Here is a 24,355-nt window from a genome sequence, read left to right on the forward strand (position 1 = left end):
CAACGTTCGGTTATCATATATCAATATCAACGAGATATCAACGTTCGATGCCAGTGCACGGAGTGGATCTTTATTGAACGTATGCGATTCGGACCATGCGAAGAGGTTTTACGCGTTATGACGTGAGTACGAAGTTGGGATTTTCGACGAGAAACTTGGACAGATGTTTTCTTTTTTTACAATAATCTCTTTGGCGAACACGATATAAATTGTGCATTTGCGTGCGTTAGTTGTGCAGGGTCGATTCTTATGGTCGACGCTTGCTACTGATACTGTGGAAATTCGATTGTGTTAATTTGATCTGTACCTTGCGTTTATTTCTAATTAATGGTAACAATATTTTCCAATAACACTGTATATCAAAACTATTCAAAAATTATGTGAGTTATATAAAAGAATTGCTTAGTTGGAATTTTTATATTTCCAGATCAATCTAATTTATGCCTTGCGTTTATTTCTAATTAAATATAACGCCATTTTCCAATAACGCCACATATAAAAATTACTCAAAAATTATATAATAATAATGAAATTCTACAACGATAATCAAATTATATAAAAGACTACTTAGCTGGAATTCTGTATATCCAGGAGGGATTTAGAACGCCAGCATCCACTGACGACGAATCTTACGGTTCCTCGGACTTCAATTTGCTGAAGACGAGGTACAAAATGGCGGCGCGATGGAACGAACTCCGCAAATCTTCGCCAGATTTAAAAGACAGGATTTTATCAGATTTCTAGCGATTTTATGAGTGTCGTCGTTACTGTCGCCAGGCTCCCGCAAACAAATCCGGCCGCGCGTCGACAGCCTACCGTAAAGAGCACCGGAAGTAATTTCTCGTGTCGTCTCGCTGTGCCTGAGAGAACCTCTAATCGGCGTCGCTGTTTCGCGAGCCACGATCACGTCGGAACAAAATTACGTAAGTGATGTAAGTGTTAGCGGTATCCAAACATTTATAGCTCATTCTCCAAATAGTCCCATGAATTTTAAAAGATTCTTAAACGTCGCGAGAAGCATCTAAGAATATTTTATGCTATATTTTATAAACGGGTTATAGAAGCTATAAAAATTGTTAACAAATTCCTCAATTTAAAATTTGCTATTATTAAACATTGGTACTCGAAGTTATTTCAACTGTGAATTTAGTATAATTTTTCTGACTGTAGCTTATTTTTATTTTATGAAACGAAGCGTATGTTATGAATAGGAAATTAAGTCCTGCGACAATCACACCCTTTCACGTAAAAATCCGTGGAACACAAACACGCGTCGCCGTTACACCGTCTCTACCCCATAAATTCCGCTAAAACAACGCGGAATTAACCGATCGCACGTTTCAGTATCCCAAGCAATAGATAAAGACCTCAAGGGACAACGGCCATTGAGTCTCCAGCACCTGCCCTGTCAGAGCAGCAAAAAAAGCCATGAGGTAATTCACGAACGCGCGCGCGCTATCGATACATCATCGGATCGCTCGGGAACAAAAAAGCACACGGTGATCCAGTTTTTTTTCGGAAAACAATCCCGACGCGCGCGTCACAGCTTGAAGATCCCGGCTGGTCTTTTGTTGCGAAATAACGCCGGCCCCTGTCATCGCGAATTGGCAACGGGAGCGAAACGACGGCTCCCCGCTCCACCTCTCTCTCTATTTACGTCGGTCCGCGTTACGCTTTCGCGAGGAAAAACCGGGATGGAAAAAAAAAAGCGGCCGGTCGAACGTCGAAATTGTTTAACATCCGGTACAACCCGTTTTCCACGACGCCGCGCCGGCTCGCGAACAATCCGGTGTCGACGCGGAAACCGGGACAGCGAATCGATGAAAATGATGTCTCTGCTCCGCGACGCAATCTTTCGCACCTTTTTATCTTGTTCCCCAGCCGCAGGTGACTTTCGCGGTGAACGACTCTTCCAGCGGAGGCCGGGTTCCCGACAGCGAAGCCGCGCAGAAACTTCGGTAATTAACTGGTTGTTTTATCGGGTCACGCGCGATCAACTCCTCGCCGACTGCTATCGTTTTAACCGGCTGTTAATGGTCTTCTTCTTTGACAGCGCCGATAGGAACGGCACGCCGCGAATTATCAGAACCATCCGTCGAAACAGCAAGAAGGGTAAGTTTTATCACGGAGATATATGCGAGACCTAGTTTTCGACGTTTCGGAAATTTCCTGAAATTCGGGGTTTCTCGTACGCTTGTGAATTTATAAAGCTAACGAAAGCTTTATTATATAAGAGATAAAGTATAATAATACGTAATAATTTCGGTTGATTTTGGGTAGCATTATGGATCCACAAGACAACGATAAGAACCGAAGCTATGTGAATGTTTTAAATTTTTATTACTATGATTTCTATTAAGTTAGACGAATTTTCCAAATTTCTATCAAGTTAGCTGAATTTTCCAAACTTCTATTACTATGATTTCTATTAAGTTACGTGAATTTTTCAAATTTTTCAAATTTTTTGAAATTTCAAACGAACAGCAGTCTTAAAATAAAAGCAAAATTATTGTCTAACTGCCCCATGAATCAAAGACGATCAACTCCATGGAAATGAGCAACTGTCGTCCACCTTTGATCACAACCAGCCGGTCCCATAAATTCGATTATACGACTGCGTGTATTCGCTGCTCGCCGCGATGTTCCTCTTGGCCTATCTGTCCCGGCACAAGGGGGATAATAATTCGCGCTTGATCGGGGGCGGGCAGCTCTCGAGGACCGTGCCGCCGCCGCTGCCGCCGGTCCTCGCGAGTACGAGGAACGCCGATCTAATCCCAGGACGTTCGCAGCCATAGCGGAGAATCGATCGGAATCGAGGGAACGTCCGCGACCCGGGAACAGCAAAAGCAGCGTGGTCGTTCTGTACCACGGGAAGCCGGCATCCCCGGAGCCCGCTCTTCGTGCCTGTCAATCGGAACGATCCGTCGTCGCTCGTGCCGCCAGCCAATCGCCGATCGACGACGCGCCCCAGAACAGGTGAAATTGCGTTCGATCGCAACCCCCCATCGTCTTCAATCGTAAATGGCTCGTTTCCTCGACCATCTCGCGTCTTTTATGGCGAGATTAGAGTCCAGAAATTATTTAGCGGTTTTTCCATGACGGTTTTAACGAAAGTGTATAAAAGGTCCGTGTGAATTTTAATTTTGCAATATCCAGGTCGAATCGGCGGTTGATGGGAAATGGATGTCGCGATGCTATTTTAACAATGGAATTATTGAATTAGACATATTATTGGTTTTCGATGCTTTCTTCTGGAATTAAAACTCGATGAGATACCAAGTAGAATCTACAAAGCATGCTTTACCAATCTAAGTCAGTCTCTTAAACTCCGCGCAACCCAATAACGAGTTCCACCATGGAACAATACTGCACCGATCGAGTTAACTCGTTCTCCCGTCTTCCAAGCTGGCAAAACAGCTACCAATTACCCAGCCGAATCACAAACCCCCAATATTTCGACGTCCCCCATAGCCGATCGGTATCCCGTACTTTCCCTTTACTTTTCTCCGAGTAAAATCAATATTTCCCGGCTCGGAAGTTTCGTGTCCGACAGACGGAAAACGCGGCTCGGGCGGACTTTCTCGCCGCGGTATCCCGTGCACCCGAAAACCAATTAAATCGGAAGTTTCGAGGCATTCTCGCCCGGCGTTATCATCGATCCGGGGATTGGCCGTAGGCGGGAGGGAAGGAGGGGACGAGGTTTCTTGTTGCGTAAAAAATTGATCGAATATCCGGAAGGAGGAATCTGATTGTACTCGTTTCTGGCAGATCGAGTTCAACGGAGCGCGTGGCCGTGTATCCGATCGACCGAGGACAGGCCACTTTGAGACGTCGACGGCGTTTGTCGAGGCGGCGCGGATCGCTCGCGCGCGTTTGTCGGGGCAGGGCCGAGGCGGGTGGTTCCTTGTCCAAGGATCGACGTCGCGTCACAGCCGGCAAAGAGCCGCGGGAACGGAGACCGGACCCGGCCGGACATTCGGCCAGGTCTGCGAAAAATTTGATTAGGTCGAGCTCCGCTTCTTGCCGGGAGGACGACTCGGATGATCCTGATCAGTGCCGTAGATCCGATAAGCACAGGCTGGTCGATAGAACGCGCTGGGAACGATGCCGTCCCTTGAATAATGCCGTCTCGAAGCTAATGGCCCGCTTCAGGTAACAAAGAGTTTCGAAGGATCTTTCTGAAACGATATTTTTCAACGGGGCAACTTTGTTAGCAGATTGCAGATTTTTTCTTGTGTTTTCAGCGATAATATTAACACCGTTGTATGCCACGCCAATTTTACAGGGATTGTCAGTGTTTAAACGAGTTTTGTCATTTTTTAAAATTATAGATATTTCTATCAATATGGGCGCTGCCAAGTTGAGTGCCGGTCATCGGTGGACCCCATGGCATTCAACGTGTTAATATTTCTAACGCTAAACCTATAGGATATTAAAAATTACTCACTTAAATTAATTTAGAAAATGACGCCATTTTAATCGCAATGGAAGCTCGAATTAAGAAATTTAGATTTAGGACAAATCTATCATATTAATAATTCTTAAAACATCAGTCGGCTAAAAAGAACTTGCTTAACTTTTGCTAGCAATTTTACTTCCTCCTTCGACCACGCTTTAAACTATTTAATTAATTCCAAAGTATCTTGTATCTTAAATCAAGAATTATGCAATTGCGAAAAACATCTCAACTTCTGCAACTTATATAAAAATTAATAATTTCTAAATTCGTCTAACATAATAGCTTAACATTAAAGCAACGGTACTACGTTAAAGTGCTCGCGTTCGGAGCAGAAAACTACAGAGCCATAAGCGAGACTCTGGTGGCAACTTAGCCTAGCGTTTAATAGGGAGTATCGCCGTAACCGCGAGTCAAATAGTGTTTATTTCCGGAGGAATCACGGGGGCCGCCGTAAAATTGAAGCGTCTCTAATTAGAGAGGTTGATAGCTGTTAATTATAGGCGCTCGATAGTCATCAGCCCTGGCGTTTGATAGTGGCCGACAGTGGCATTAATCAGTTATTGCCTGGGGCGTGTAACGAGCTCTAAATTCAGACCGATTGCCCCCGACTTATGACGATCGTCCTCTGACTACGATTTATAATTAACCGTAGGTTTATAATTAACTATTGATTTATAATTAAACCTGGATTTAGAATTAAGTATAGATTTATGATTAACTCTAGATTTACGATTAACTCTAGATTTATGATTATCTAGAGATTTAGAATTAACCATAGATCTATAATTAACGATAGATTTATGATTAACTCTAGATTTAGAATTATCTAGAGATTTAGAATTACCTATAGATTTATAATTAACTATATATTTATGATTAAAACGCACCACGGCAACGCGTAGATCGCCGTCAAAGTGGAACGAACCTTAACCCTTTGAAATTCTGTGGAAACATTGCAGCTCAGGCAAAGGCGACGACAAACCGCGGCGAAACAATACCGTCTACCCGAACCTAGCGTACCTGATGCATCAGATGCACGCGTGTCCGCAGGAACGAGGCGACAACCGTGCATTCATCAGCGTGAACGACGGCGACGACGGCTCGTGCCGAGTGTTCCCGTTCCAGGCGACGCCCAGCGGCAACCTGAAGATCGTCCCGAATCAGGTAAAACGGTCGGTCGGCCACCACCCTGGCCGCCTGGTCGGGGGCCCGTCGTACCTCTGGGAATGTCGGCCTCAAGGTAGAACGCGTAGTCGTTCTAGGTTGTATTCGAGTCGAAGAAAGTCAGCGTCCTGGTGGCCGATCCGCAGCACACCCAGGTGAACGTCAAGGCCGAGCTGAACAGACCCGGAAACGAGGCTGTCGGATGCGTATCCGAGTCCTCCGCGCGGCACAGGCTCGTCGATCTTCCAGCCGGCGTCTCCTCCTCGATGATCAATCAATCCCAGGTAACTACGGCGTCGATGGTCAACGCTTCCGTCCTCTAATGCCTCTTGATCGACCGCTCCCCCACGAAGCCGCCTTTGATCGAATGTTTTAGCACCGCCTCGAGCTTCCATTTCAACCCGGCGATATTCCTGGATGTATTTTTCATGGTGACTCGGGGAGCAAAGATCTTTTAAATATCTTGACTCGACGTTGCCTGCCTCAAAAATTCATTTCAATTAGCGCCTTTTATTTCATCGAACGAAGATTGGTTGGAATGCTAGATGCAAATTAATTTTCAGATATCGAGCGAATAATTTCGTTATTTACTTATGGAAAGTATGGCAATTATAGGGTTAAATTAGAGCGTTGAAGGATTCTAAATCTACCCTTCCCGCTTGACCGTTTTCGCAATTTTTATTTCATGATTATTGTTCAACATATTTACGCTCTCAGACTGTTACAAAAATTGTAAAGAATTTCTTAAGTCTTAAAGTATTTAAACTGAACAATTTCTTAAATTTTAAAAAATTCAAGATGATTTTTCAAACAGTAAAAATCACCTCGGCGCGTTTAATCTATAGTTCGACAGGGGGGGTGAACTGTCCCCGTAAAATACAGATTTCATTCGCGCGCAGAGACAAAGGAACCCGTTGCAGATAGAGGACACGCAACGACCCATGATGCACCAGTTCAAAGTGAAGCTGCCGCAATCGGAGGAGCAAAAACAGCAAACGGCCCCGTCCACGTCTTACGATGGGCCATTGCTGCAAGAGGTGCCGCTGTCCGCGTGAGTATCTCGCCGTGGTAACGTCAGAAACTCGGTCGGTGTAATTTCGCTTCGGGGCGGAAAAGGGGGAAAAGAGAAAAGAATAAAAAAGAAAGAGAACGTTTATCGGTCGCCCGTCTAATCGCGTTCGGCGCGTAACTTAGTCAATGCTCAGGTTCCCTGACTGTCTTCGCGCATCTTGTTTGCTGGTGATTGCATAAATAATACATATATATATATTAAACAAAGAACAAGAGTAGTCGTCTGATGTGTTTCTAGATAAAAATAGCTATTAGAAGGAAAAGAGACGATGGTGAGAGTCAGGAGGCGTTGCTGTTTAAAGTCGGCCAGGCTCGAGTCCCTCGTTTCCCAAAAATCGGTACTAATAGGGGGCCTAATTTTTGACAATTACCATCGCAGGGAAAAGAGACGATGACGAGTTGCGTTGCTGTTTAAAGTCGGCCAGGCTCGAGTCCCTCGTTTTCCAAAAATCGGTACTAATATGGGGCCTAATTCTTGCCAATAAGCGTTTACCCTATTTCCGCGAGGGCGTTAACATTGCTGGCTCAGTGAAAGTCGGTTCTACGCTTTTCTGAGCCGACTTCTTCCGAGCAACGAACGACTCTTCCGCGTATCTCCATGAAATTGTATCGACTCGTGGCCGTTTCGCTCGCCGATAAAAGGAAAAGCGACTCGGCCCGCCGAGGCGATTTCCACCGGTGTTTCCCCCAATAACGTTTGATCGGCGTAATTTCGAGCAGACTCGGATTTACGGGTGAGCAGCCAATCGATTGGGATAACATAATTCTCCCGGAGAAGACCGACTTGTATCAGGAGTTGGCCAGGCGTATCACAAATTACAAGTAAGCTTATACCCCCGTGTCCGCTCGATGAAACAATGTTAACGGGGTCGAAAGGTGCGGTGGGGTAGGGAAGGGCGCAAGGGGGTGAATCGCGCGGAGCTAAGTTTCCGCTATCGATCTTTGAAGGAACGCCGATTGCATCGTGCGAATCGATCAGGACGAGTTCCATTGCCACTTGCTCGTGCTGCAGAGCTACAGCGCCTTCTTCGACGAGAAGAATTGCAAGGAGATCGACTTGACCGGGGTGAGTTATCGGATGTTAACGCCGCCGACGCCTTGCCACGGACGAGCACGTCGGCCTGTGTGCTTCGGTGGGAATAGCCATTGGCGCGGTCATTTCTTTCGCGATAAACTTCGTTTACGGAAGTGCTTTGCGTAAACGAGTTCGCGTTGCTCGGAATTAACGCGCCGGATCGGGGACGTTGACCTTTCAACCTGCGAATACTTCTCGCGTTGATTAGAACCGCTCCGGTGTTGGTAAATCGCTGCCGGAGAATAGCTGACGGCTTCCGTGCGCCTGATTCGATGGTTGGTGAGAGGAGGATTGGGTTTTCTTCGATTTCAATTGGACGAATAGTCCGAATATTTTGAACCACATAAGAGTGCTATCTAATAGCTATAGTGTTAAAAAAGAAACGATAACTGATCCATTTAGAAATACCACAATAGAATATCATCGAGCAAAGGATCAAAGGATCGGAGAAAGCCTCCAGCATGCTAACAAAGACGGAAATAATGAACGAATATCTTACTCCTTAGAAATCCCGAAGCATTTTTCACCCCCCTCCCTTTTCGTTTCCCCAAACAATCGCGGCGAACCGGGGGACGATGTAAAACTTTAATTCCTCGTGGAAGAAAAAAAAAAGAGAAGCGGAGGATCGTCGAGAGCTTCGAAAGAAATTAATCTTCCGAGAGGGTCCCCGCAAAACCGACCCCTTTTCCCTTGATTACCCGCGGCCGCGTCGAAGAACATCCATCAGCCGAACAAAAATGGCGTAATTACTTCGATCATTTGCCATTTCCATCTTCCGGTCGACCTGGTCGCCGGGGCAACCTCGGCGGCGACCCGGCGAAGCCCGTGGATATTTCTTCGGACGTATCGTTTATTCGAAAAGCGAAACGGGGGCGGCTGTGCATTAACGGACCTCCCTTCACCGGCACTCCCGGCCGCCATCGATCTTCATCCCTTAACGAACTCCGTTAAACGAGTCGTGACCGCTCTCCTTCCGTCGATAAGTTTAATCGCGTCGCTCTCTCCTCTCTCTTTCTCTCTCTCTCTCTCTCCCCTCGCGGACTGCTATCGAACGATTTATTATATGGGGAAAAGTGGGAAACGATGCTCGTGCCTCGAGTTTCTCGGCAGACGAGACGCGGGGAGAGAGAGAGAGAGAGAGAGAGAGGAGAGGAGAGGCTCGCGCGCCGCCGCGGACAAGATCTATTACGGCGTTATCGGTCTGCGAAACCTGCAGTCGAATAAAGTCCCTTTGTTCGCGCGATCCGATTTTCTAGCCGCCGCGCCGCTTTACTTCTCCCAGGAACACGTATCCATCGTTCGTGTTCGATCAACCAGCCCCCGCAGTCTTCCCACCACCCCTCTCTCTCTCTCTCTCTCTCTCTCTACGTCCACCGTCGCTTCGACGAGTTCTTCCGCTCGATTCCTCTCCTCCCTCTTCGCAGAGCCATTTGTCTGATAGAGTGGGCGGCGATCTGATCAGATTCTGCGAGACCCGCGTTTGATCTCCGACGGAATTCCTACACCATTGTGTCACCCTTGCGGCTCTCGGGACTGCTGACATTCCGCGGCGCTACCGCCGCCCGGTATTCTTCCCCGGCGACGCGAATTTAGTCGGGCTTTGCTCTACGTGCAAGTAGACCGTTGTGCGGGGAAGCAAACTGATTCGCTTTGCCGGCGCCCTACGTCCTATTTAGGCGCTTTCCGAAGCTGATTTGCATGATGCGTTGAACGGTGATGGATTTGGACAGGTTTCTTGATTATTGAGAAAGCACACCTTGATGCGAAGTATTGGTAGTATCATATTTTATGAACATTGCTGTTTATATGATTAGACGCTGGAAGAATTTTAGAATGTCTTTACATTTTTCTGAATTTATTGGAATTATTGAAAGACGAAATGAACTTTTAATTGCTAGTTCTTATAGCTGATTGGAGTAAAAAGCTATGTGTATAAGTTATCGAGAAGTATCGAATTTTTTTAAATTTTCATTGTAGGCTCCGACGAAAAGGTAAAAAAGCGACAGTAACAGTAAAATTTAATAGTAAAAATTTAGAGAAAAATATTTCGGTTACTATATAGTGAGTTAGTCCCTTTAACGTCTACAGAAAAATTCGAGTCATTTAAACCACTTTTAAAACAGTTCTACCACTTTAAAAGTATCGACTCGGTATTCCTCCCATATCAGTTACCACCAAATAACCTGCTTCTTCCCCGACTGGTGTTACCGTTCGCATACTTGGGAGCGTTACCGTGCGCGCTGAAGCATCAGAGTGGCCAACTAAGCAGGGGGGTTGCAGGCGCCGTGAACGTCTTGTGTCAGCATCCCCCGTTCTTCCGGTTCTCTCTGTTCCTCGTCCCTCCGTCGTTGGTTCGGTGGGCTCGCAGCCAAGCGGCCTTGAACTCCTTTCCACCCTCCGCGCGGCAACCCGGCTATATTTGACTCGCTTTTTAGTTAAGGGTGAATAGCGGCTCTCGAATGACGGGCGTCGCTCCGCGCCCTTTAAAAGTCGCTGCCGAGAGACGCCGGCCATTTTGTCGGCACCGCGTCCCCTGCCGTTCAACGACGCCCTCTTGCTCGCCACGTGTCAAGGAAACGGCTAATTAAAAATAGAAACGTTCGCCTCCCTCGTTTGTTGCTCGGGCGATCCTCTCGCCGCCGCCACTTTCGCGAATAATTCGTCCGCTTGCGGAACAGAGCGGCGTGACCTCCAACGCGTTCTCCATTATCTACGATTGGATGATCAGCCCCCAGAACGAGAGCTGCCGGCTACTGCAGAGGGACAACATCCTGGACATCTTCACCGCATCTCAATATCTTTGCATCAAAGGTACGCGAGTCTTCTGAACATTGTTTGCACATAGTTAATATTTCTCCAGCCGGAAATAACAAGCAACGAATCCTTTTATGTTAATTTTGTATCTCAGTAGAGTATCGTTGTCGATCTCTTTTGATATTCTAGGCGCGAAATTCCATCCCTTAATATTTTTAATTACGTACAATTTTTATATAAAATCTGCCTCCAAAAAAAAATCCGGCGACTGTGCCTTGATTTTTGAAGGTGACAGTAACAAATTTATTTAAACTTTACACGGTTCGCATTGCAAAAACTCATTCTTTATAAGAATTAAGAATGGAAACTCGACCGAGTGAAACTGTAAACTTTCAAACTCATCGCGGTTGCATAAATGTGATTAAAAAAGGTCTCGCGTCGCGGTGTGGACCGTTTCCCGAGATGATGAAAGGATTGATGGCGAACAGGGATGTCGTACTGCCGGCTAGCGTGACTCCTCCTTTGTCTTTATTTATGTGAAGGATTTACGCCCGATGATCCTGTTTACATTGCGGCCCGGTGCCGTTTCCCATCGCCATCCATCTTCTGAAACGGCGCTGTCTTGCATAATATATAGCGCGCGCGCCTTTTCGCGCACACTTCAGAAGTTCGACCGCGTTTCACCGGTGGTGGGGCGGTGTGGGAGGAAAGAATGAAAAGTTTCAGCGGCGCGATAAGCTTCCGCTGGGGAACTCTCGATGGCGCCCCGCTTGAGTTCCGTTGAATACGTCACTGTCCAACTCGAAACTTCAACAAACCATATGAGACCCCCGAAGAAAATAAGGGATGTATCGCGAATATTTATATCTCTCGCGTCCATCCGCGCGCGTAATAAACGACTGTTCCCGAAAAAATTGGCTCGCGAATGGAATGTAACTTCCACATCGACAGCGAGGAACATCGTCCTAGCTAAAAATGTTCGCGTGAAGCGAGATACTGATAATAAAGATTCTCGAAGTCATTCGCAGTAACTTTTTCCTTTGCACGAATCCGATCCGCGGCGTCGTTCACGAATTATTAAGGAAAAACAGTGACCAATCGGAGGCGAGATCAGAAGACGCGAGGCAGCTAGCGCCAGTCGAGCTCGCCTCTCATTGGTCACGGTTTTTCCTTAATAACTCTTAAATGAAGTCATGGATTGCATTTGCGCAAAGGAAAAAGTTACTTGAAATCACCTCAGGAACCCTGCATTTATTTTAGGACATCCGGTACACCGACTAAGGTCCCTGGAGACCAAACCTACATTTGCTGCGAATATCAGCTCCGTCCCTTTGTTCTCTAGAATTGGAGGAGCAGTGCTGGGCTTTCATAGACAACGACGAGCTGTTCTCCGAGGACACGGCGTTCCTGCTCTACCTAGAGGCCAGAAGAAACAGGAACACAGCGGTGATGGAGCTGATGGTGCCGCGGATCATGAAGTTCTTCCTGATGCTCGTCAGCACCAGAGACTTTCTCGAGCTGAAAATCGAGGAGCTTTGCCTGCTGTTAAAGTCGAACTACATCTGCGTGAACAGGTAACTGGTTCGACGTCGACTCTGAACGACTGTATCATTTCGCAATCACCCTAAACTCCTCATCAGCGAAATGGAGGTCTTGATGTCCGCGGTCCGATGGCTGATGCACGACTGGGAGGACAGAAAGAAGCACATGCTGGAGGTGATGAGATGCGTTCGGTTCGGGCTGATCGCCCCGTGGCAATTGGTCGACGTGAAAAGGAACCCGGAGAACCCCGAGTTCATGGAGCTGATGTCCTATCCGGAGGTGCAGAAAATGGTCGACGACGGATTAGCGTAAGCTATGAACGAGCAACGTTCCGGCTGGCTGGAACAGTTTTCGATGGGATTCGGATTGAGAATCGATTCCTTTCAGTTTCGTCATCATCAAGTATTGGTATGGCAATCAGACCGAGGATTATTATCACTGGATCGATCTGCTGGGACTTAGCGAGCCGACCAATCGCAATTGGGCTGGAGACGACAAGGTATTTTTATTTCTTTCGCATTTAAATCGTTGCTATATAGAAATTGGTTAATCTGTTTTTAAATGATTAATTTGTATTAACGAAGTAACTTTGTGCATAGAACTACGTGACGTACAGAGAATTCCTGCTGTATCTAGAGGAATACCAAAAGACAAAGGTGTCGGAATTAAAAGCTCAGAAATCTCGCAGAAAACCCACCCCGCCCCGCTCGCCGCCCAACGATTACTCGTCCCCGTCTCCTAGAGGCGTCATCAATCATCCTCAGAGCACTGGTACGTTCTCAATCCTATACCGACATTTTAAAAACGCATTATACTATCTAATTGCAGAACTAGGGATTAATCTTAATTTTCACTTGGTTGGCTGACTTATCTCTAAAATCTTTCCAGATGAACGACGATACGCATACATTTGAATATCATTTATATGCATCCTTAAAGTGTTATCAATTAATACAAGATACTATATACGAAAGTTGACTTATTAACTATTGACTAATTAAGCATTGACGCGGCAGGTGACAACGTAGCCGTTCAAAATAGCGAAGCGCCGCACCCGAAGAACCAAGCACCGAATTTCGCGCCGATGAAGATGTCGGGGATGCCGATGCCGATACCGCCGAAATTCATGAACGAGTACTTGACCCACCTGGAACGAAACAGAGGGGTGAGTAACCCTGGCGCGTACTGTCCTCGAAGAGCGTCCGAAAAGCCTACGATCAGGCGGATCCATTGAACGTCGCCAGAACATATACCCTAAACTGTCTTTGTTAGACGAACGAACAGGCTTTTCTCTTCCGATCGCGTACTCGTTTAGATATTTGTATAATCGTATTTTTAGCTCGTGTAACGCTTATGTAACCATTAAACGCCGAGACTGATGTCTGAAAGCACTCGTGCCACGTGTTTCATTTCGCGAGATGGTGAAAACGTGGAATAACAAAGGGGTAATGATGTAATGACGATTTAACGACGGATTTAGGATTTAACGTTGAATTAAGGAAATAATATCGAATTAATGATTTAGTGACGAATTAAGGAATTAATATTGAATTAAAGATTTAATGTCGAATTAATGAATTAATATTGAATTAACGATTTAACGTCGAATTAACGAATTAGCAACGAATTAATGAAATAGCGAAGTGACGAAATAACAAAGTAACTAGTTAACGAATTAAAAAAATAACGAAGCGACGGATGAACAAGGTAACGAAATAACGAATTAATAAATTAACGAATTACCGAATTAACAAATAAACAAAATAACGAATTAACGAATTACCGAATTACCAAATTACCGAAATAACGACTTAACGACTTAACAAACTAACGAATTAATCAATTAACAACGAACCACCGCGCGAGTCTCGAAGACGGCTAGTCGACCCCCCGAGAACGAACAATAGTGTCCAGAGTAAAACTATAAGAACGCCCCGGATGGATTTCGAGCGGATAAGTCGGCAGGGTGAGTCGTCCGCGATCGAAAGCTATCCGCGCGCGCGGCACAGAACGTTTCACAGAGTTTCCGCTTTTGCCTGCTTTCAGGGATTATTGCGATGGGGGTTTATCATCGGAGAAATCTCGAGGTGAGCGGCGGCCGGCTCGTAAGTGGAAACAATAAATCACGCCTATAGAATTTGTCAGCGGAGCTGTAGTCGAAGGTCAGAGTTTATGCGGCTCGATATCCGTAAGCGTAATGGCACCGGGAACCGGCCCTAATGGCCGCCAATTCGTTCAGACTGCACTTGCGGGCGTATAAGCTCTTGCCTTGAGATTACACCGATCCCGTGTCGCGAGTCAATGATATTCAATCGATGATATTTAGTCGATGATACCGAAGGGATTATGATACGTCTCGAAGTCGCACGATGATTCTTCGAGGCGTTCTGAATTTTTAGGCGAGGCGGCTCAAGTCATGGTTCACCATTCGAGTGATGCAGAGAAGAGTTAACTTTCAGAAATTGTTGGAATATTTCTAGATTATCAAAAATTATTGTTTAGACGTCATATGTCCATAGAATAATATTTGATCATGCTATGTTTTTCACCCCGTTTTAATTTACAAATTGTACTTCATTGGAAGTCCACGGTCATTATTCTATAAAAATATAGTTCCATTGATACGATACTTGTCCTGTTCGAAATGAAACACTCTTGTACGAAGTACTTAGCCAGAGCACATGTACCATCTACATAACAACGTTCACTCGTCAATACAATATCGAACGAGGGTTAAATGTCACCCGTTTTTAATAAAATCAAATATTCGAATTCGAGTACACGATTCTCACTTCACAGCAATATTCCACTATGTTAAATCGTCAAAATCAATTCGCTAGACCAAAGTACCTTTAAAGTAAAGGCTTGAGTCGTTTCGCCTTAAACAAACATTTCCACCCTTTTCACGTCGTCGCGAGCGACCCGGGCGCATCGGGGATGAAATCGAATCCCGACTAATTCCGGCCCGGTTCACGACGTTTTCTACAAGCATCGATGTGAATTATTGCGCAGAACAAGGCGCGAGCTGCGAACACGGTCGCCTTTGACGGCAGGCCGAGCAACGGCGCGGAATCGGCCAAAGCCGGCCATAAATCATCGGCTACCGAGAAGCCCGGATGGGAGCAGCCGCGACAGTTCGCGAATCTGCCGGTAATACAACTTCGACGGAAAGAGGAGAAACGGGGAAACGGGCCGCTGTGGAGGAAAGGGGCGGTTCCTCCTCCTCCCCCACGGTGAGAAACTTTCGTCCCCGTAGTCCGCGAGTCGTCTCCGCTTTTTTTCCAGAACGCTGGCAAATTGGATTACGGGACCCGACAGGAGAAGAACACGCCGGATGTTTGCCGATGCCAGCAACACGAGGCGGCACTGATATTTTCCGCGAGGATGCAGCAGCAGCAGCAGCAGCAGACGAGACGCAGGATGCCGAGGGACCGCGAGCAACGCGCGGACTCCGGCAAATCCGAGGAGGAGGCGGCCACCGTGATACAGGCCGTCTTCAGAGGATATAAGGCCAGAAGGAGATTTCACGAAGTTAGTGGACGAGAAAGTTTCTCCTCTCGAGCCGAGAGACCGGGGAGGGGGGGAGTCACTGTCAGGCCGGTGAACTCGACCGCCACGGCGAAACAAATGTTTTCGGTCGGACCGTTCCGGTGGTCGCTCGCTCTCTGCTGATCAGGGAAGTGAATTCAGAAATATTCGAGAATTTATTTATACGCCGGATGGTTCGGAGCTGTCACCAAAACGTTCCATATCGCGAAAATAAGAGAAAATACTTCGCTATCGTGACACTTTATCGTATTAAGATTCTTGGAGAAAGGGGATAGAAATATTCGGCTCCTGCTTCGCGTGAGATTAAAGAATAATAAGATAAATAAATAAAATAGCCACTGCCTTCGACTCGTAAAACGAATAGATAAAATACCAGAAACTAACTAAAGAGGGTGGTGAAATTTAGAGCCGCTGAATTGGGCTCCTACTTCGCGTAAAATTAATAAACTACCTTTTACAAACAGTCGTCTTATAAAATGAACGGACTAAGTATAGGGAGTAGTGAAATTTAGAGTCGTCGAATTTTTGCAATCATCGGACGAGCTTTCCAATATTCGACCGTGCCGCTTATGCGGAACATGTTGTTTCTGTAAACGACAGATAAAGGTATCAACGTCGGAGGCGAAACGGAATATTAAGAAGGTGGCGGAACTTCTGGCCATCCCGATGGGCGAGGCATCGCGCAAGTCCTTGGTGGTGCCTGTCGGAATTTCAAACAGTTCGGCAAACCAAATCAGAAACGGGAAGGCGGATGCAGCATGGCCGACGAACTCGAGGGCCAAGAAGACGGAGCAGCCGCGGTGGACGCAACGGCCCGTCGAGAACAAATCGGACCAGGCGAGAAACGTGAATTCGCTTGTCGGCTACGATAGATCGCGTCTTAACCCTTTCGCTGCGTGGGGGGGGGGGGGGAAATATACGCCCTTAAAGAATGACCATTTATATACAAAGATCATTTCATACCACATACACTACCATATGGTATGAGATACTTTTGTTAACGAACAAACAGTTGATTATAATATTTAAAATAATAAATTTCGATTATAATATTTTTTTTTGAAAGCAAAATGATATTACTAAATATAATAAATATCATTATAAAATTTAGAGAACACGACTTCTACTTCATAGCATTCCGTACCCGAGTGTCAACCCGGTGACGCGCTTCGTAGCGAAAGGGTTAACGCGTCCGGGCGACGCGCGAGACCAATTAGCCACGCAATGAAAAATCATCGCGGGAGAAATAACACATTAAGGAACGCGTCGAGCGGTATCTCGCTCGACGCTCCGACTCGTTTCCGATTAATCGCCGCCTTTTGCTTAACAGGTTAATTAAAGGCTTCCTCTAATTAATTGCACGTTTTTTTTTGCGGCGCAGTGCGACGAGCGCGGCGCTCCTTACGTGTCCGGGGAGCAAAGACCGCAGCCGACGCCGAGGTGCGCGTCGCACGCGCGTAACGCGGCGAAAACTATCACGACGATCAAGTCGCCGAGGTTTTTCGTGAATCGAAGCGAGATCGTCGGCTCGCCGCCGGATAACACCGACACGGAGGAGCCGCTGTCACCGCAGTCCGACGGAAAATCGACCGGAACCGATGCCGACGACAATGCGCCGAACAATGCGATGTCCGAGACCAACTCCGAGTATTCGGTCCAGATACGAACGCCGAGCTGCGCGCGGCCATTGTTAGTGTCTCGATAATAGAGTAGAGGGATCGATCAATCGCGAAAAACTCAGGCGAAACGTAAAGATTAGACTGTACAGGCTGTACAGTCGGGGGGGAAAACAAAGGCATAACCGAATAGCGGATTTTCTGCGTCGGCTGCGAGAACGCGAATTTGATTCTTTTTCGAAGCGTTTTCGCTGTTTTTGGGGTTTCATTTTTGTTACGAATACGTGAATTTCTCGGATTAATAATATATATCGATGGAAATCTGTACGAGTGTAGAAGAGTGACAAGGCTATTTTTAGATTAATTTATTAACTATTTTATAGTAATTTTATCAAGAGTTGTTTTTAAGGAAGACAATGTTCACAGTTCCAACGTGGGTAGCTACTACTTCGACGAGTCCCTGTACTTTCCCGATCGTGAGTCGGTGCTCGTATTTGGCGGTGTAGATCCCCACGACGATTATGGTCGCGGCGGAAACACCGGCAGAGCTATGTACAGATTCAAGTCTGACGAGAACATTTGGGAATTCGTCGGGGAGATTCCTCAGCCGCGACATCATCATTCGGTCGCTTACCTAAGAGGCCGTATCTACGTAGTGGGTGAGTCCAGATGTGACTAATAAGCGAGTATCGCGAGGCTTGACACTCGTTCTTGGTATATCCTAATCCTTTAAGCGTAGGTGATACACGATAAGCAGTGAAACATAGATGTCGAAAGCAAACGGTGATGAATCGCGTTATTGATTCCTTTGGCAAGAACCTAATTCTAATTAAAAATTGGAGAAATTATACTCTTTGAACATTTGGAGCTACCGAATTAATAATTTAAATTTAATTATTCAATAATTTTTCGAAACATATTATTGAAAATGTAGACTTATTGGAGTTTTCGTTATTTGCAATGGAACAGCCATTTGTTTAATTTAATTGCCAAAAATTGACGATCTAACCTTTTGCAGTCGAGTGGTGAATCTAAGGCGCCGTTAAGAATTGTCATGTCACGTTACAAAATAATTTTTATCAAATTTACTCATATTCAAAAAATCATTAAGAGCTATTAATTGTTGCCCAAGTTGCAAAATTCAATTCCGGAATGTATAAATAACCATTATATCAAATGGAAACATTATAAATCTGGAAAAATATTTTGGCTTCCCAGTCAAGAAATCTCTCACCACAAAGGGTTAAATACAGACTTCTCGATTTAATCCACCAACCGAACGAAATTCAAAGAAACGATAGAATAATAAAAAAATAATCTTGGAATTGTTAAACATCGCGTCTCTGTTAACACGAGCGCAACAGATTCGCAGTTTCGATCGACCAGCTTCCGGCAAGGGGTGCCGCAGAATAATAGCGAAACGGCGGCGGGACGGAGTTGCCGGCGTAAACGCTCTCCGCGTAACAGAGAGAAAGAAAAACGTTTCTCGTTAGAGCTAAAAAATAAATAAAGGAGAGAGGATGTATTGTTAGGCGGAGCGGATCCCCTGGAAGACAAACTGCACAGAAAGAGCACTGCGGTCGGCACCGTCTGGAGCTACGACCCGGCCACCAGGACCTGGTTCAATGAACCTGGCATGCTGACAGCCAGAAAGGACTTCGGATTGGTGGTCAGTCACGGGAAAATGTACGCGATTGGCGGCCAAGGCAGGAACGGGATGTGAGTTGTTACAGAAGAACACGTAATTGCCGGCGTGGCTTTCCTTTCATTTTTCTCGCTATTAATTTTCGCGCTGCCCCTGGCTAATTATACTCCCCCCCCACTCCCCACTTTCGTTTAATTGCCGTGAGCCGAACCCAGGAGCGCGTTATTCAATCACGGCCGATTATTGTTTATAAAAGAATTATTGCTTCGAATAATTTAGAATCAACGAAATGAAAATCTAAGAAATAGAGTATAACGAAAGTCCCATGGGAGAAGTTTAGGACATTTGCTAGAAGAAGTTTCATAAGCTTTGTGTTAGTATCAGTTTCGACTGGATAGCATAGAATAATTGTTTAACAATTCTATACCACTAAAAAAAAATCCAAAATACTAAGATTCCAGAATTTACCTCGATTTTTTTCTCATAAAAGCTGATAATAGAGTGCAGAAATTACTATCAACATTTTCTCATTGTTACCAATTCTAATTCTCATTGTTACCCTGTCTAAACTCTTTTTGGATTAAATTCGAGCAGTTCAGCCTCTTTACACAGATTGATATCGTCATTTCCACGTTGCAGGACGCTGAAGACGATGGAGGCGTTCGATCCCACGGACTCCACGTGGAGGGAGATGCAGCCGATGCAGACCGCTAGGGTGGGACCCGCTAGCGTGAAATACCGGGATCTTATCTGGGTCGCTGGCGGGATGACAAAATCGAAGAAAGAGATGTTCTCGAAGGACGTCGAGTGCTACGACCCGATCAAAAATTTGTTAGCTCGATATAGTCTTCTGCGTGTCGCGCGCCTCGTCGCCTAGATTAAAGTGTCCCGTTTATTCGCGGTTCGTCACGCGAACGCGGTTCCAGGTGGCTGAGAGCGGTGTCTTTGAGGTTGCCGAGGTGCTTCGCATCGTTCTACGTCGTCGCCGACTGTCTCTACGTGATCGGCGGTGCCTCGACCACGGAAATCACCGCCCAGAGCATCAACGACGTCGACGTGTGGGACGAGGAGGGACGGGTTTGGAAGGAGCTGACGAAAATGACGATCGCGAGACACGGACACTCTGTTGGCTCTATAGGTTCCGTTGTCATTTATTATTTTAGCTTAATGTCTGGTAATTTTTGGGTCCAAGCATTAACACTTTCCAGCGGTTATTTTATATCGTTGGATGTAGTATGATCGTCACAATGAATTTAGAAAACGAAATGAAGGGGTCCTGTATATAAAACTTTTAATTAGTTTATAACAAGCTGGTGTATTCCATCTGTTGGCAGAAGCCTTTGTATCGAACTCTTTAATGTCTTAAATTAAATTTTATTTAATTTTTATTTATTTATGTCTATAGAATATTTTCCTATAATTTTTCTCGTCCCTAATAATACTTCGAATCTGAATCCGTGTGACGAACAGTTTGCGATAGATAAATGCATCCAGCGCGATGAGGATCGTTAGGATACGACTAGTGAAAATGATCGAGCGTCTGTTAATTAAATTATTCTCCAGGTGAGCAGCTCTTAATAATCGGCGGCGTAACTACAGTATTCATGAAAACGCTGAGCAACGTGGAGTGCTACTGCTGCGACATCGGGAAATGGATGAAGGGCGTTTCAGCCCTTCCGCAGCCTGTTTCCGGTCACGGAACCGTGTCCCTGCCGCCGGCTAACCACTTAATAGATCACTGATAATTGTGGAAAGAAAACGTAACTCGTTCACATTCACTGATTCACGCATTAAACCTTTATTTTCCGTTATTTATACACGAGTTTTTTTTTTTCGTTATCGTTCCTTTTTTCTTTTGTATGGTCTACATGTACGTTTTTTATACGGAGAACTTTGCTCGGATATTATTTTTCACAAATAAAACAGACGTCAACGTTTTATCCAAAACTCGAGTATCTTTGTTGAGAGATCGCCTTTTTCGAACGTTGATTCTGACGGATTCTGAGCGAGGAGCTCGTTTACATAATTTTAGAGATTTAAAACAGATTCGGTTGTCTGTTGTCAGAACATTGGACAGAGTTTCTTGTGGTGAGGAATGAGTTTAAAATTGGCACAGAATTCGTAGTTAAAAATCGGTAAATAAAATTGTAAGGTGTTCGAAAAACGACATTATCACGTTTAATATTTGTACACTGAAGTAGCTCTACGCATGGATCTAGAGATCCTGCTTGGTGGACGATGGAAGAATTTGTATCATTCAATAGTATTCTCTTTTCCACGGATAGAAATAAAACTGACAGAAGTGTCAATTTGCCTTAAACACCTCCTTATTCTTTGGCCTTAACAGAGCTGCTGAAAGTCTGGCGAGGACTTTTTTAAGTGAGACAAATCATGGGCGGTTAACAGACCCATGATCCTGATCTTCAGCTCTTCCGGTAGGCCCTGTAAGCTCGGAACAACTATTCCTTCGCTGGCTGCTACATCTATACGCACCGGATTTGCTAGAGTATCTTTGAACCTATTAAGTAATTTGTTGACAAGATGTGTTACCCTTCCATGTATGTAGGCATACAATTAACATATCGTACCTGTGAGATATTTCTTTGAGATTTCTGTATCGAAAGCAAAGGTCGGTAGAGAAAGGATTGATATACTTCAAAGTTTGTACACACATGGAATATGTTTTCCCACGGTCTATTAAAGGGTAAAAGTTAACAATCAACGAGTCACCCGATGGAACCGCAACCAGCTTGCACGTGACATTAGGAGCAGCCACGAAATGGAAACGCATGTCGTAGGCTTTATTATCCTTCGACTTCCAGTTTTCTGGTATCCTTAAGGATCTACATGGAATAGAGAATAAAAAGCTGAGCATCGTAACAAGGAAACATTGCCAAAACATCAATGCGTACCGTTCTGAATCACTTGTGTCGGACGTTGACAACTGAAATCCGAACTCTGCTAAAAATACTATCAGCAACGCAACTAAATAATCATGGTGTGTGACATCGCCTTTTAAGTCCCTCAATATCCTCTCCAGTGACGGTGCCAACTTCGTAATCGTGCTATCCTCCGCATATATAAACTCCGACGTGAATGACATCGATTATGACAACTGTGTTCTCGAGAATACAAGCTTAACCTCAAAACTGTGTGATGTTGCAAAACATATGATCCCACGAAGCTTTGGATCACGAATAAAGTATAGGAACAGATCGAATACTTCGTGGACTCTCGTGGTTCAAGACGACCACCTTACCGACGCGGATAAATTCGTTTAAAAGACGCGTGCCTTTAAAATTTAAATCTTAAAATGTGTTAATAATGTTCGCAGAATATAACATTACAAACGCAGAGTTTGATAAACATCATTACTCGAGCATTCGCTTGAATTATGACAGTATAAATTCAACCTTTCGAATATTCTTTTTCTTATCGTAACATATGTATAAACTCAAAGTATATTATATCTCCAACATTTTATATTTTTATATTACGAATCTAGTCTTTTAAACATGCGCGACATATAAATTAATTGCTTGCAGATTATATTAAATGCTGGTAGTAGGAATAGAGTATACAGTATACTCAATTCTTAGTAACAATTTTTACTGCTTGAACGTCGTAACGCTCAACAGATCGGTCCACGACAATCAAAATTGAATGTTAAACTTTCAAAAGAAAAGCTCTTAAAATTACCATGCATAGATCTTTAATTATTCTATTGCAAAAGATTTTGGTACTTACCGCGAACGCAGAGTGTAGTAGTTCCACCGCAACTAGGACCGTGAATGACAAAATGTTTCTGCAGCATGTAAATCTTCCAGATTTAATTGAAGTAACATAATCACTATACCACACACTTAACACACACTCGTTGGCGCCATCACCGTAAATATGCAGTTTAAGGAAACTAACTCTGACTTCAATGACCTTGAAACATCTTGTCAAAGTCTTCGAAACTTTGACCTATAGATACAATAATACAATCTCCCTTAGTTTTCGAGATATTCTTTAAAAAACTTAAAAACATGAGATTCGATGCAACAGAGAAGTAATATATTAATTAACAAACCTAAAAGGGTTGTTTCAGATCGTCCCTCTCGTTCGAGACATAACGCGGACCTGACGCTTTCCTCAGATTCGTATTACAATGATTGTACACAGAATTTATCATGTATAATAACATTAATTGTTCACGAATATTTCAGATATTAAAAGAAAGTTCTTATTACGTGTATGAAATAGAAAATACCGCATATTTACCGCGAACAGCGTGAGACGAAATCGGTTTGAAAAACGATGTCCGAATCCCTGGTCTCTATGAACGGCCGGCAGGTGGCGGTAGCGGTCCCGACATCCGGGAGCCGCCATCTGTCATGAGAGTCGCGCGTTACGAACCGCGAAGCGTGCGTGGAAGTTTCGAAAAAGGGATTCGGATTCGAATGCGGCGAGGCAACTATATAGCCGCGGTGCGGATAAACGCGAGTTAACCTGAAAATGGCCGAATCGTGCGAGTCGTCGGTGTCAAGTGCAGTGACCAGTGTTGTGCCTCTAGGACAGACAAAAGCGGTGGAAACGCCTTGCCAGGAGACCAACGCGCAGACACCCGGATGCCCCGGTACGTGGACACGACCCGAAATATCTTTAGCAGCAGTTTCAAACCAGTTTATTCAAACGCGAGTGGTCGAGCGCGGCCATGCAACAAGTGGCACGGAGCGCTCTTGCATGCCGAACAGGACTGTGACACGGGATTCCCGGTGCCCCTGGCTCACGCGTCCGTCCCACAGAATATATTCTAACATGTCGTCGATCACGTGACTGCTCGTCCTATCGACAGCAGGAATTTTTAACGGGCCGCAGAAACAAAAAAATCGCGTGGACCGTTCCGGAACGAGTCGAGCGAACAGTTCGATCTGTTCGATCGAACAACTGTTCGTGTCAAAACACTGCGGTACCAGGCTTTCGGTCGATTTAATTCCCTATACCATTCGGGTGCTTTAATCGTGGCTCAGGAATATCCCGTCACGGTACAATTTCGTTCGCACTGGTTTAGTATATTCGGATCGGTTCTTTCGGAAATCTCGTTCTATTCGAGAGGCGATCTTGCACGGATCGTTCCGGTCGATGAATTCGGTATTACGTTCCTGGCGCAAGGATTATTCCTAGGCAGGTGGATAAGGGACCGGGGAACGGCTTTCTTGATCGAGTTATCATATGCACGTTGCAACGGATCGTAATTGTGCGCAAGTGGAGCACGGCTCGTGCATCGGTCGCCCCCCCCCCCCCCCCCCCTCCCCCCTGATTATTTTTCGCGTGTTTCGGCCCCTCGGCAACGATCGTTCTACGCGATCAATTTCGATCACCGTTACAGATGGACGCGCGAGAAGACAGCTCGCGCGAGGGAAACGCGTGACAGGCCCCTATACCGGTTTTATTTTATTTATTTTATCATCGTTTCACTCGCAGTTACACCGGAC

At 45.2% G+C, this 24,355-nt stretch overlaps 2 protein-coding genes across 2 annotated transcripts; one reads left to right on the top strand and one right to left on the bottom strand.

The window, feature by feature from the left end:
• The first annotated feature begins 95 nt into the window (after positions 1-95).
• LOC144474074 (uncharacterized) lies at positions 96-20,665 on the top strand. Its single transcript, XM_078188557.1, has 28 exons — positions 96-122; positions 592-665; positions 778-923; positions 1,345-1,433; positions 1,882-1,958; positions 2,054-2,112; positions 2,790-2,976; positions 3,769-4,152; positions 5,419-5,623; positions 5,722-5,907; positions 6,523-6,674; positions 7,415-7,516; positions 7,643-7,760; positions 10,448-10,580; positions 11,866-12,097; positions 12,164-12,373; positions 12,453-12,564; positions 12,665-12,836; positions 13,082-13,230; positions 15,078-15,215; positions 15,351-15,596; positions 16,215-16,472; positions 16,996-17,303; positions 17,657-17,889; positions 18,763-18,949; positions 19,515-19,706; positions 19,802-20,013; positions 20,439-20,665. The coding sequence occupies exons 1-28, from the start codon at positions 96-98 to the stop codon at positions 20,615-20,617; spliced, it is 4,767 nt and encodes a 1,588-aa protein (XP_078044683.1). The 3' UTR covers positions 20,618-20,665.
• A 355-nt stretch (positions 20,666-21,020) lies between these two features.
• On the bottom strand, positions 21,021-22,060 carry LOC144474075 (uncharacterized). Its single transcript, XM_078188558.1, has 3 exons — positions 21,788-22,060; positions 21,464-21,718; positions 21,021-21,393 (listed from the first exon to the last, which is right to left on the bottom strand). The coding sequence occupies exons 1-3, from the start codon at positions 21,976-21,978 to the stop codon at positions 21,216-21,218; spliced, it is 624 nt and encodes a 207-aa protein (XP_078044684.1). The 5' UTR covers positions 21,979-22,060; the 3' UTR covers positions 21,021-21,215.
• Between the last annotated feature and the right edge of the window lie 2,295 nt (positions 22,061-24,355).

Source organism: Augochlora pura, chromosome 8 (genome assembly GCF_028453695.1).
Source record: "Augochlora pura isolate Apur16 chromosome 8, APUR_v2.2.1, whole genome shotgun sequence".
NCBI lineage: Eukaryota > Metazoa > Arthropoda > Insecta > Hymenoptera > Halictidae > Augochlora > Augochlora pura.